Here is a 14,290-nt window from a genome sequence, read left to right on the forward strand (position 1 = left end):
GAAGGAAAACTAAATTTTTAATAGGGTATTAATGAGTGAGCAAATAAACATATGAGTGTGTGAATGAATGAACGAATGAATGAGAAGTGAACGAGCGCCGGACACTGAACCTTAGGGCCACCTGTACTCCCTGCTCTCCTAACGTCCCCACCCCGCCCCACTTTCCTGTCTCTCCCGAGCGCCCCCTGCCGGTGAGCGGCTCGGCCTCGCGAAACCCAAATCGGACCACTCGCCTGGCTTCGCCTTTGCTCTCGCTCCTGGTTGGCTCCGAGTCGCTCTCCCTGCCTTTTGCGGAACGTACTCCTTTGGCCTGCGTCTGCGTTTCCGTCGGTTCCGGTACAGTGACAGCCACAGGAAGTACGTAGCCAAACTTTCCCAGGTCCCACAAGCCATCGCGATAGCATTGCATGACGGGAGTGGTAGTCCTCGAGGGAGGAGTTTCCGCCACAATTGGCTGTGATTGGAACTGCCGTTCCCGCCATGCATCGTGATACCACTTCGCCGCCGCTGGCCCTCGGCCTTCGGGGAGTTGTAGTTTTAATACCTTACCGTTCCTTTTCTGTTTCATGGAGTGTGCCGGCTTAGAGAACTACATTTCCCTGCACCCTTCCAGCCTCCAATGGAACCAGGTCGCGGCAGCCATTTTGTCCCGCCCCAGAAGCCCCTAAGATGGCGGCGGGGGAGACGGTGAAGGTTGCCCCGTGTTCCTCCGGGCGCTAGTCCGCTGTCCCCCGCCCCGTCCCCCAGTACCCCGGCGGCTGGCCCATGGCCTGGCGGAGGCTCGGACCATGGACCTCCACACCGCCGTGTACAACGCCGCCCGCGACGGCAAGCTGCAGCTGCTTCAGAAGCTGCTCAGCGGCCGGAGCCGGGAGGAGCTGGAAGAGCTGACGGGCGAGGTGGCCAGCGGGGGGACGCCGCTGCTCATCGCCGCCCGTTACGGCCACTTGGACGTGGTCGAGTACCTGGTGGACCGGTGCGGCGCGAGCGTGGAGGCGGGCGGCTCGGTGCACTTCGATGGCGAGACCATCGAGGGTGCTCCGCCGCTGTGGGCCGCCTCGGCCGCCGGCCACCTGGACGTGGTGCGGAGCCTGCTGCGCCGTGGGGCCTCGGTGAACCGCACCACGCGCACCAACTCGACGCCCCTGCGCGCCGCCTGCTTCGACGGGCACCTGGAGGTGGTGCGCTACTTGGTGGGCGAGCACCAGGCCGACCTGGAGGTGGCCAACCGGCACGGTCACACGTGCCTCATGATCTCCTGCTACAAGGGTCACCGCGAGATCGCCCGCTACCTGCTAGAGCAGGGCGCCCAGGTGAACCGGCGCAGCGCCAAAGGCAACACGGCCCTGCACGACTGCGCCGAGTCCGGCAGCCTGGAGATCCTGCAGCTGCTGCTCGGGTGCAACGCCCGCATGGAACGGGACGGCTACGGCATGACCCCGCTGCTGGCGGCCAGCGTGACGGGCCATACCAACATCGTGGAGTACCTCATCCAGGAGCAGCCCGCTGGGGAGGAAGCGAGGCCAGGGCTGGCCCGAGAAGGCCCCTCCGCCGGCGTGGCGTGCGCGCAGCCCCAGGGCGCCCGCTGCGGCAGCTCCTCCCCAGAGGAATCCCTGAGTGAGGAATCGTTCGAGAGCTGCTGCCCCACCAGCCGGGAAGCCGCCGTGGAAGCCTTGGAGTTGCTGGGAGCCACCTACGTGGATAAGAAGCGAGATCTGCTCGGGGCCCTGAAACACTGGAGACGGGCCATGGAGCTTCGTCACCAGGGGGGCGCGTATCTGCCCAAACCCGAGCCCTCGCAGCTGGTCCTCGCCTATGACTATTCCAGGGAGGTGAATACCGCCGAGGAATTGGAGGCGCTTATCACCGACCCGGATGAGATGCGCATGCAGGCCTTGTTGATCCGAGAGCGCATCCTGGGTCCCTCCCACCCAGACACTTCCTACTATATTCGGTACCGGGGTGCGGTGTACGCCGACTCAGGCAACTTCGAGCGCTGCATCCGCTTGTGGAAGTATGCCCTAGACATGCAGCAGAATAACCTCGAGCCTCTGAGCCCCATGACCGCCAGCAGCTTCCTCTCCTTTGCCGAACTTTTCTCCTACGTGCTCCAGGACCGCTCGGCCAAGGGCAGCCTGGGGACGCCAGTCGGCTTTGCAGACCTCATGGGGGTGCTGTGCAAAGGAGTCCGGGAAGTGGAGCGGGCTCTGCAGCTGCCCAAGGAGCCCGGGGACTCGGCCCAGTTCACCAAGGCCCTGGCCATCATCCTCCACCTGCTCTACCTGCTGGAGAAAGTGGAGTGCACGCCTGACCAGGAGCACCTGAAGCACCAGAAGGTCTACCGGCTGCTCAAGTGCGCCCCCCGCGGCAAGAACGGCTTCACCCCTCTGCACATGGCCGTGGACGCGGAGACCACGAACGTGGGCCGCTACCCGGTGGGCAGGTTCCCCTCCCTCCAGGTGGTCAAGGTGCTGCTCGACTGCGGGGCCGACCCAGACAGCCGGGACTTTGACAACAACACCCCGCTGCACATCGCGGCGCAGAACAACTGCCCGGGGATCATGAACGCCCTGATCGAGGCAGGGGCCCACATGGACGCCACCAACGCCTTCAAGAAGACAGCCTACGAGCTGCTGGACGAGAAGCTGCTAGCCAAGAGCACCATTCAGCCTTTCAACTACGTGACCCTGCAGTGCCTTGCGGCCCGCGCCCTGGACAAGAACAAGATCCCCTACAAGGGCTTCATCCCCGAGGAGCTGGAGGCTTTCATCGAGCTGCACTAACAGGGCCCAGAGGAGAACCTGGGAGGGGCGGGACCTGCATCTGTCCCCGCCCCGCCGGGGAGCACTTCCTGTGGCTGGAATGGGGGAAGGGCTTTCCCGCCTCCACGGCCCCCTCCTCTCCGCAGGGAGAGGGGAAAGGAGTCAGCGAGCTGTCGGTGCTAGAAGCCTTCAGGATCACGCGCTAGGAGAAAGGACTTTCTCGAGGAGCCCGCGCGCGCGCCCATCCTCAACAGGGAGAAGACGCTCAACCTCCCGCACCTTAGTCCTGTCTGCCTGGGTTTCTGAGGGTCTGAGGGTCTCCTTCTGACCCGGAGGCAGAGGGATTGAAGCCATCGCCATCCTCCCTTGCTAGAAACGCAAGAAGAAACGGAGAGTCGGGTCAGGCCTCTGCCCCTTACGTGGCCGGATAGACCCAGCCGCCCAGTGCAGTGTTAGGACTGGGGGTCTCCGGGCGGAGGGGGAGTGGGAGACTCGCCCCCTACAGCACGTTTGCACCAGCTCCCTCCGCCCTGCTGTGGGCCGGGCTCTCTGCGGGGGGCGGCCTGCCCTTTGCGTAGCTTTTGTGGTTTGGTGTTCCGTTTATTTACTAAGCGGGCAGGTTACAGGTGTGGCTCAGGAGTCCTGAGGTTTTGCTGCCATATACTTTTTTTTTTTTTTTTTGTAAGATTTTGGTTTGTCGGGCTAAGTTCACTTGACGCAGCGAGAGTTTTGTCGTGCCCGAGATGGCCACGGCCGGCAGGAGTGAGCTTCGTTGTGTGAAGAGTTGACGGAGGGAGGGGCCATCCCGGCCTATCAGTCCCCAAAACGAGGGTGACGGTACCTTTCTGAACACTTCACTCGTTTGCCTTTTACTTGGGCCGCCCGACTTCCCGTTCACCCTAGAAGGAGAAGTAATTTTCCAAACGAGGAGCCGGCCAAACACTGAAGGAGCAGGGCTTGCCGGCCGCTTCCCACCCAGCAAGAGCTAGCGTGGTTGGTTTGGGCTTTGGTTTTCACAATTTCCAAGTTAAAACTGCAGGTCACTTCTGCCTCACAAATCACACTGGAGGGCACAGGTGTGTGGCGAGCAACCCAAGTGGCTGTAGCCATTTTTTAGCTGCTTGGGGAACTGGATCCAGGTGACCCTGAGACAATGCCAAGTACACCGTTAAGCCACTAAGTCAGCTAGATGAGACGCTGGATGCTGGGAGTGGGTTGCCAACTAAGGTGGTACAAAGTCGGTCTGCCATCCTTCGGGGCGTCCAGCGCCCCTGCCAGAGAACCCGCCCCAGCGAGATTCCCTCGGGGGCATCCTCCATCTGCCCCGGCTGCCAGCAGGAGAGTGATCTTGGCATGTTGGGAGAGCAGAAGAGGACGGGAGCAGCTGCCCGCCGACTCAGGAGAGAGGTCGTTCCCACCCCGCGCCTCTCCCGCAGCCTTGTCAAGGGGCAGCTACACGGAAGCCTCCAGAAGCCACACCGGGTCCCTGGATGTCCCGCCCCACCGAGGGACCTAGGTCTCGTTTGGATTTGCAGTGTTAGTTAGGACATTATTTCTTTACAAGGAAAGACCAGGTTTCGCCTTCCGTCAAGGTGGGAAATGCTGTCACTGTCCCTCCCAAAGGCCGGAATAAAGAAACGAGGCAGTGTCCATTGCGAGTCTCTTACTGATGTTAAAAGGATGACATGGGGAGAGGGCTGCCTGGCAGTCCCGCACGGGCTAGATGGGGGAGAAGGCAGGGAGAGGGTGCCACCAGGTGTAGAAGGTCCACGTAAAGGCTAATGGCTCCCACCCGAGTTTCGGTTTGTGTCCTGGGGCTTTGTGTCAGAGTGCATTAGGAAGATGTATTACTGCAGGGGAAAAAAAAAAACCCACTGACTTAGTCAAAAGCCCTGCTTTTCAGGAGGGTTGCCACAGAAAAGAGGGCTTGACCTTCAGGAAAGGCGAGGAAGGGCTCAGGAAACAGGAAGGCCCCTAGCTCAGCCCTGCTTCACAGAGACCCCCAATGGAGCCCATGGACCCTCTGGCCCAGGAGGTCTGTGCATGAAGTTGATGTGCCCCTACCCCTCCCTTTGTCCTGCCGTCTCGCTGGTTAAATTGTTTTTCTCCCACATTCACAGTGTCAACCCTCCCCAACAGCAGTGCCCTGGTGGTGGGTCATTGAGTGTTTCCTGAGGGCCCACTGTGTGCCAGGCAGGGTTCGAGCCCCCTTGGAGGCGGGGGGAGGATTGAGCCAGCTATACCTGAGGCCAGTCATCTCCCCTGCATCCTTAGCTCCTGGGACAGTGGGGAGACCACGCTGTGGTCTCTCCAACTCCTGGTTTCACTGGGCCCCAACCACACTTACCAGCTAACACCCACTCAGCTATGGTGTGAATATATGGTTGTTGCCCTGAAAGAGTGGATTTTGAGTCAGCAGATGCTCTCAGGAAACATGTAGACCAGCAGCATTTATTGAGCCCTGACTGGATGGCAGGCACCATTCTGTGTGCTTGGGTGGGCTGCCAACAGCAGCCCTGGGAAATAAGTACCATTATTCCTATCTTGCAAATGGGGGAAACTGAGGCTATTAAGAGCTTGTATTTGTCGGGAGTCGCCAAAGAGGGAAACCGATCTGGGCCAAGTGCTTTCTTTAAAGACTCACACCTGAGAATTGTGACTTTTGCCTGAGACTCTCCAGAGAAAGCCATCTTAAAGCTCAGGCAGGTTTCCAGTGAGGACTGATGCAGCAGCTCAGAGTTTAGGAATGATCTGCTTCCTCCTGGGTCCCGCCGTGGCAGCCGGCAGAATGGCATACGCCAGCCACAGTCCTGATGGTCACTGGAATTGGACCAATCGTAGTAGCCCAGGAATGGGTCGTGCTGGCTGACTCAGCCTGGGTCAGTGATTACCTGCACATTACCAGTGACAAGACAAGCTCAGAGAGGCCAGTTGCCTGCCCAAGGCCACACAGCCAGGATGGTGACCCACCTTGCTGATAGGTGAGCAGACCAGGGCTCAGAGGGAGTGGCGTTTGCCCGAGCTCACTGGGGTCAAGGCTGAGACCCAAGAGGGAGGGTGTCAAAGTGTGCAGCCCACCCCACAAGTGGGAGCCACTGCCCCTACTCACTGTCACTCCCTACCCCACTTCCTGCCTCTGCAGAACTGAAATCAGGGCCTGAAGTTCTTTCTACTCATTGGCTTGTCTACTTGGTTAATGCCTTTCTCAGACCTTCTGGAGCCCTGGGAGGGTCTGTGTTGGTCCCCACTGAGTGACCCATGTGGTGAGTGAATGAATGAATGCCTCTTGCCTCTGGGGCTTTCAGTCCCCCCCCAACCACTTGGGAGCAGCCCCGATGGCTTTGCCATACACGGAGCCTGTCGCCCCCGTGGGATTCCAGGACTGTTATCTGAGCAGTGTTTACAGTGAGCAGAGCGTCCCGGCCTGAGGTTAAAGATAGCACTGCTCAGGGGCTCACATCACAGGCCCAAAAGCTGAGATGACCAGCCCCTGGGAAGGTGGCACTTGGCTGGCACTGCAGAGCACTAACTCTGTGTCCCTGGAGAAAGGGTGAGGGTGTGGATTCCTTCAGGAAATTCAGTTAGGACTGGACAAAGGGTGATTCCACCCAGTGGTTGCCACAACATGTGTTAGGCAAGACCCAGACCAGACACAGGCAGCACCACCCCTCCTGCAAGGCGGGGGAGAAGTGCTCCCTCCCCTGACCCCAGCACCTGTGTTTCTAGTAGGTTGCAAAAGAGACAGTGACCCTCAACACCGGACGGGACATTTGAAATCCCCCAGTGCAACCCTCTCCCCCGACCTGAGTCCTGATGTCTTCTATTAAAAGCCCATCAAGGAAAGGTCTCCATCGGATGTCACCTCCTCTGTGAAGCCCTCCCAGATCATCATTAAAAACGCAGCCCCAGACAGCCTCCACCACATCCTCCTGGGTACTTCCTTCTTAATCCTTAAAATCTTAACACCTGTCATCATCTTCTTTTAAAAAAAAAAAAATTCTATTTTATTTTATTTATTTCTTGACCATGCCACGCAGCACGTGGGATCTTAGTTCCCCGACCAGGGATCGAACCTGCACGCCCTGTATTGGAAGCATGAAGTCTTAACCACTGGACTGCCGAGGAAGTCCTCATCATCTTTCTCTTTGTTTCCTTCCTGTTTTTTCATCATGTCCCTTCCTTAGAATGTCAACTACTCAAGCTCATTCCATACTGTGTCCCCAGCACCTAGAGGAGGGCCTGATTCACAGTAGTTCATTAAGCATTTGTTGAATGAATAAATGAACTCACGTGACTTGTTCCAAGAAGAGCAAGGAACCCTGTGTGGCTGGATCAGAGTGAGTGAGGGGAGTGCAGGAGGAGCTGGTGGACACAGGCAGATGGTGCAGGGCCTTTAGGCCCTAAAGAGCAATTTGGGTTTTACTCTCAGGGCTATGGGCAGCAATGGCAGAGTTTCACACCAAGGAGAGACAATGGCCTGATTTAAGCCTTGAGATCACTGGCTACAGCTGGAGGAACAGATTAGAGAGAGGTCGTGGGATGGACAGAAGTGAACAGATTTCAGATCCATTTTGGAGTAAGGCTGGCAAGACTTGATGAATTGGTTTGGGGAAGGAGAGAAGTCTAAGATGACTCCTAGGTTTTTTGGCCAGAGCCAGGAAGTAGATGGATGGTGGGGCTGTTTAACGGGCTGTGGAGAAATGGAGCAGAGTTCCTGACTCGGGGTGACTCTAGGGCCTAGTGGGAACCCTACTGTAGCTGCCTCATTCACCACTGTACAGCTGGTACTTAGGAAAATGCCTGGCACATAGTAGGAGCTCAATCAGTATGTGTTGACTAATAGAAGGCTTTCAGTCCCAGGGAAGGTAGGCCTTTGAGTTGCTGAAGTAGCTTAACATTGACTTCTAAAGAGCCTTAAACTCAGCCACCACTCAGGGCAGGCAGGTAACACAGGTGAGTGAGCTGGCAGGTAGGCAGCTCTGACCCAGCTTCAGTCGAAGAAGTCACAAACAAAACTAGAAAATACTTTGAATGGAGCATACAACACAACATATGAAAAAATGTGTGCAGTGCAGCTAAAGCAGTGCTTAGAGGACAATGTATAGCTTTAAATGCTTGCACTAGATGACAAGAAAAACGAAATCCGCAAACTATGGCCCATGGGCCAAGTCCAGCCACACTCCTGTGCTTACACCTTCCCTGTGGCTGCTTTCATGCTGCAATGGCAGAATTGCATTGCAACAGAGACCATCTGGCCCCCAAAGCCTAAAATATTTACTGTTTAGCCCTTTACAGCAAAAGCATGCCAATGCCTGATCTAAAGTTTCACCTTAGGAAGCTAGAAAAATCAGCACAAATTAAGCCCAAAGAATAAAGAGTGGAAATCAATAAAATAGAAATGGGCAAGCAATAGAGAAAAACCAATGAAACCAAAAGCTGGTTCTTTAAAAAGTTTAATAGAATTGAATGAAACACATGTGCTGGTGGAGATGAGGTGGGGCTCCAGATTCTGCCCCGGGGGCACCACCTTGCAATCAATCCTCTGATTTAGTCCAGTTTCCTCACTCAGAATGAACATGCTCATTGGACAGTGTGGCGTGGTGCTTTAGGACACAGGCCACATGACCTTGGGAATGTCACTTCCCCTCTCTGAGCCTCAGTTTCCTCTCTGTAAAATGGTGTTGATGGTAGCAGCTTCCTACCAGCACTGTATGAAGAATTAAACGAGTTTACCCCTGAAAACATCCTGGCACACAGTAAATGTTCAGTGTAGCTGTCATAGTTATAGGCACCTACTGCCTGCACACTCATTTATACATATGATACACAGATCAGCCTTTTAAAAAATATTTATTTATTTATTATTTATTTATTTTGGCTGTACTGGGTCTTAGTTGCGGCATGCAGGATCTAGTTCCCCAACCAGGGATTGAACCCTGGCCCCCTGCATTGGGAGTGCAGAGTCTTACCCACTGGACCACCAGGGAAGTCCCATACACAGATGAGCTTTAAAAAAATTTAAGTAGTTATGTATTTATTTGAATGTGTCTTGAGGAACAAAGCATCGCTAGGCCCCCTGCTCCCAACATGTGAGTTCACAGATGTTAATCCTGAAAATGACCCAAGTTTAAAAATAAAGACGAGTTCGTATTTTTTACAATCTTTTTCTGAGATAAAATTGATCATTTTAAAGCATACATAGTGGCTTTAGTATAATCTCAAGGTTTTGCAACCATCACCAGTATCTAATTCCAGGGCGGGGGGTGGGGAAGAGCTGTTTTTTAAACCTCTTTAAAGATAAATATTAAAGGACTCAAGGAGGGACTTCCCTGGTGGTCCAGTGGGTAAGACTCCGTGCTCCCAATGCAAGGGGCCCGGGTTTGATCCCTGGTCAGGGAACTAGATCCTGCATGCCGCAACTAAGAGCTAGTGCAGCCAAAGTAAATAAATACATACATAAATATTTTTAAAATAAAGGACTCAATGAATAGGAAAGAAATTAAGTAAACAAGAGGGCAGATGGCCAGCAAAGATGCTGAGGACAGTTAGACAGGTAAGCAAAGTTTGGGAATCCTCAGGAGGCTGCCAGAGAGCATGATGGCCCCAAATGACAGAAGGGGACTCTAAGACCCAGCAAGGGGTGGGAATGGGCATAGCACCTGGTGAGGGGTCTGAGGGACCCCGGGGAGCCTCAGGGAAAATAAGAGATTGGGCCAGGCCCCTCTGAGAGGTCAGGCAGTTCCTTTTCTTGGGAAGGGAACAATTTTTTTAAAAACTTCCTTTGGAAATTGGAAACCCTGGGCGCCTCCCAGGGCTATAAAAAGGCGGTGTCCACTGACCAGGTTAAAAATAAAGATCCCCACCCAGGGGCATTTGGGGTTGGGAGGAGACACTGTGTAGGCCAGGCAGGGGTAGGACTTGCTGTGTGACCTAAGGCAGTTGTCTGCCCTCTCTGGGCTCTGGTTCCCAACAGCATTCGACGGAAGGATTTCTAAACACCCAGTTAATGGTGTTTATATTTATACGGCTGCGGTTGTTGTTATTTACGGAGGTTGTAATCAGGGAGAGAGGCCTTTGGCATGGCCTGGAACTTGGCACTCTCTGGGGGTCCTGCCCCTCTGGGCTCTCTTAGGAGGAAGGCCGTCGCCAGCCCGGGGTGGGGGGTGGGTGGTGGTGGAGGAGGAGAGGCAGGAACTGTTGTCCGACGGCGCCCCCTGGTGGCAACAAATGCTCATCGCAGTATCTTCTGGGTCCCCACGAATAAAGGAAGCATCCTGTTCTGGGGGAGGTGGGGGGACAGGTCTTGCACGAGGGTGGGATCACACTGGCTCCTCCCACCCCTTGGGCTGTGTCTCCCCCCTCCCCACCTGGACTACCCTTTCTCCCTGGAGTGATGCCTTCCAGGAAGCCTCCCACAGCCGCTCTCCCCTCCCCCTACCATCCCCCATCACACCCCGGACCACCTCGGTTGTAACCGCCTAGTCTAATGTCTCCCCCACGGATCTGTGAGCCCCAAGAGGGTAGGAACAGGGTCTGCTTTAATCAACAGTATGTCCCCTGATTTGAAACCGTCCCTGGCATACAGTAGGTGTCAATACACACTGTTCAGTAAATGAATGAGTGGATGGCAGAATGAATGAATGGAACCATTCACCCACAGGCAAGAAGGGAACATGGAATCAAGAGGTTGTTTTGCACAGCAAAGGAAACCAAAACAAAACGAAAAGACGACCTACGTGGGGACTGCAAGAAAATATTTGCAAACCATGCGACTGACAAGGGCTTAATTTCCAAAATATACAAACAGCTCATACAACTCAATAACAAAAAAACAAAGAGCCCAAATGAAAAATGGGCAGAAGACCTAAATAAACATTTCTCCAAAGAACACATACAGATGGCCAATAGGCACATGAAAAGATGCTCAACGTCACTAATTATTAGAGAAATGCAAATCAAAGCTACGAGGTATCACCCCACACTGTTCAGAATGGCCATCATTAAAAAGTCTACAAATAACAAATGCTGGAGAGGGTGTGGAGAAAAGGGAACCCTCCTACACTGTTGGTGGGAGTATAAATTGGTGCAGCTACTGTAGACGAGTGTATGGAGGTTCCTTAAAAAAACTAAAAACAGGGCTTCCGTGGTGGTGCAGTGGTTAAGAATCCGCCTGCCAATTCAGGGCACACGGGTTCAAGCCCTGGTCCAGGAAGATCCCACATGCTGCGGAGCAACTAAGCCTGTGCACCACAACTACTGAGCCTGCGCTCTAGAGCCTGCGAGCCACAACTACTGAGCCCATGTGCCACAACTAAGGAAGCCTGCACACCTAGAGACCGTGCTGTGCAACAAGAGAAGCCAGCACAATGAGAAGCCCTTACACCGCAATGAAGAGTAGACCCTGCTCGCCGCAACTAGAGAAAACCCACACACAGCAATGAAGACCCAACGCACCCAAAAATAAATAAATAAATAAATTAATTAATTAAAAAAACTAAAAACAGAACTACCATATGATCCTGCAATCCCACTCCTCGGCATATGTATGGAGAAAACGCTAATTCAAAAAGATACATGCACCCCAATGTTTACAGCAGCACTATTTACAATTGTCAAGACATGGAAGCAACCTGAGTATCCATCGACAGATGAATGGATAAAGATGTCATATATAAATAAATAAATAATAATAAATATATATATGTATGCACACAATGGAATATTACTCAGCCATGAAAAAGAATGAAATAGTGCCATTTGCAGCAACATGGTTGGACCTAGAGATTGTCATACTGAGTGAAGTAAGTCAAACAGAGAAAGACAAATATCATATGATACCGCTTATATGTGGAATCTAAAAAAAATGATACAAATGAACTTATTTACAAAACAGAAACAGACTCACAGACATAGAAAACAAATTTATGATTACCAAAGGGGAAAGGGAGTGGGGGAGGGATAAATTAGGAGTTTGGGATTAGCAGATATAAAATAGATAACCAACAAGGACCTACTGTATAGCACAGGGAACTAGATTCAATATTCTGTAATAAACCATAATGGAAAAGAATGTGAAATATATATATATATACATACGTATACATAACTGAATCACTTTGCTGTACACCAGAAAATAACACACTGTAAAGCAACCATACTCCAATAAAAATAAATAAATAATTTAAAAAAGAGGTTGTTTTAAAGATAAAAACAGACTTATGCGATAATTCAGATTCAGGCAGACCTCAGAGATACACTGGGTTCAGGTCCAGTCCATGGCAATAAAGTGAATATCGGAATAAAGTGAGTGACATGAATTTTGGGGTTTCCCAGTGCATATAAATTATGTTTACGCTACACTGTAGTCTAAGTGTACCACAGCATTATGTCTTTTAAAAATGTACATACCTGGGCTTCCCTGGTGGCGCAGTGGTTGAGAGTCCGCTTGCCGAGGCAGGGGACACGGGTTCGTGCCCCGGTCCGGGAGGATCCCACATGCCGCGGAGCGGCTGGGCCCGGGAGCCATGGCCGCTGAGCCTGCGCGTCCGGAGCCTGTGCTCCGCCACGGGAGACGCCACAACAGTGAGAGGCCCGCGGACCGCAAAAAAAAGAAAAAAAAAGAAAAAACAAAGTACATTCTTGCTAAAAAATGCTAATCATTACGCCTTCAGCAAGTCGTAATCTTTTTGCTGGTGGAGGGTCTGGCCTCTATGGCTGCTGACTGATCAGGGTGATGGTTGCTGACGGCTGGGGTGGCTGCCGCGATTTCTTAAAATAAGACAACAGTGAACTTTGCTGCATCAATTGACTCTTCCTTTTTTTTTGCGGTACGCGGGCCTCTCACTGCCGTGGCCTCTCCCGCTGCGGAGCGCAGGCTCCGGACGCGCAGGCTCAGCGGCCATGGCTCACGGGCCCAGCCGCTCCGCGGCATGTGGGATCCTCCCGGACCGGGGCACGAACCCGCGTCCCCTGCATCGGCAGGCGGACTCCCAACCACTGTGCCACCAGGGAAGCCCCCGACCCTTCCTTTTATGAACCATTTCTCTGTAGCGTGCTGTGCTATTTGATAGCATTTTACCTGCAGCAGAACTTTCAAAACTGAAGTCAATCCCCTCAAACCCTGCCGCTGCTTTATCAACTAAGTTTCTGTCATATCCTAAATCCTTTGTTGTCATTGCAACAATCGTCACAGCGTCTTCACCAGGGGTAGCTTCCATCTCCGGAAACCACTCTCTTTGCTCATCCATAAGAAGCAACTCCTCACCTGTGAAAGTTTTATCCTGAGATTTCAGCAGTTGTCCCATCTTCAGACTCCACTTCTAATTCTAGTTCTCTTGCTGTTTCCACAGCATCTGCAGTGACTTCCTCCACTGAAGTTTTGAACCCCTCAAAGTCATCCATGAGGGTTGGCACCAACTTCTCCCAAATTCCTGTTGATGTTGATACTCTAACCTCTTCCCATGAATCACGAATGGTCTTCATGGCATCTAGAATGGTCAGTCCTTTCCAGAAGGTTTTCAGTTGATTTTGCCCAGATTCATCAGAGGAATCACCGTCCATGGCAGCTGTAGCCTTTCGAAATGTACTTCTTTTTTTTTTTTTTCCTTTTGTTTTGTCTGCACCGCCCGTCTTGTGGGATCTTAGTTTCCTGACCAGGGATCAAACCCGCGGGCAATGAAAGTGCGGAGTCCTAACCACTGGACTTCAGGGAATTCCCAAAAATGAATTTCTTAAAGAATAAGACATGAAAGTGTTAATGACCCCTTGCTCCATTGGCTGCAGCATGGGTGTTGTTTTGTTACCGAATCCAAGCTTGTGCTGCGTGCTGTACGACAGGCAAATAAATCAAGAGATGAGGTGCTGGGGAAGGGAATAGCCATCTTACTCGGAAAGCCAGCAGACGGAGAAGATGGTGGACTAGTGTCCCGAAGAACCACCTTCCCCGAGTTAGAATTCTGGGTGCTTTTATACTAGAAGGGGCGGGGGTAAAGTTCTGGTTCTGGGTTGTGTTAATTTCTTCCTGCCTGCAGCCACTCACAGGTGGACCTGGTCAGGAGGTTTCCTGCGATCTGAACTAAGGTGTTTTAAATGAATGCTCCTGGGAGACCGGCTTCCCAGAGATGGGCCATTATGTATCATTTAAGCTTACAGGCAACATCCCTTTAGTGATTAACTTGTAATAGAGTACAAAGTTTCTTCCCTATATTGAGTCAGCAAGCATGAAAACAACAAGAATCTCATTGTCCGTCACCGTCAGAGCTCTTGGGTGACCAGGTGCATTGTCGATGAGCAGTTATATTTTGAAACGAACCCTTTTCTCTGAGCTGTAGTGTAACCAAAAGTGGGGTCTGGCTGCTTGCAGCTCAAAAGCCAATAAAGAGGCATGTTTGGTGGAAAGGAAAGTTTGCTTTATTTCGGATACTGGCAACCACGGTGCGGGGGTGGGTGGGGGCAACTGTCCAAAGGCCAACTCGCCCCCCACTGACAATCAGTGGGCAAGAGCTTTTATAGATGGAAGGAGGGGGCTA

The 14,290-nt window shown here is 52.6% G+C and overlaps 1 protein-coding gene across 1 annotated transcript; it reads left to right on the plus strand.

Moving 5' to 3' along the window:
- The first annotated feature begins 684 nt into the window (after positions 1-684).
- On the plus strand, positions 685-4,412 carry FEM1A (fem-1 homolog A). Its single transcript, XM_082836019.1, has one exon. It carries the CDS (start codon positions 789-791, stop codon positions 2,781-2,783), a length of 1,995 nt encoding a protein of 664 aa, XP_082692145.1. The 5' UTR covers positions 685-788; the 3' UTR covers positions 2,784-4,412.
- Positions 4,413-14,290: the final 9,878 nt, after the last annotated feature.

The sequence above is a fragment of the Leucopleurus acutus genome (assembly GCF_964270905.1).
Source record: "Leucopleurus acutus genome assembly, chromosome: 3".
NCBI classification, from domain to species: domain Eukaryota; kingdom Metazoa; phylum Chordata; class Mammalia; order Artiodactyla; family Delphinidae; genus Leucopleurus; species Leucopleurus acutus.

Coding starts and splice junctions, on each gene's coding strand:
- FEM1A (XM_082836019.1), top strand. CDS start 789: ATGGACCTCCACACCGCCGTGTACAACGCCGCCCGCGACGGCAAGCTG.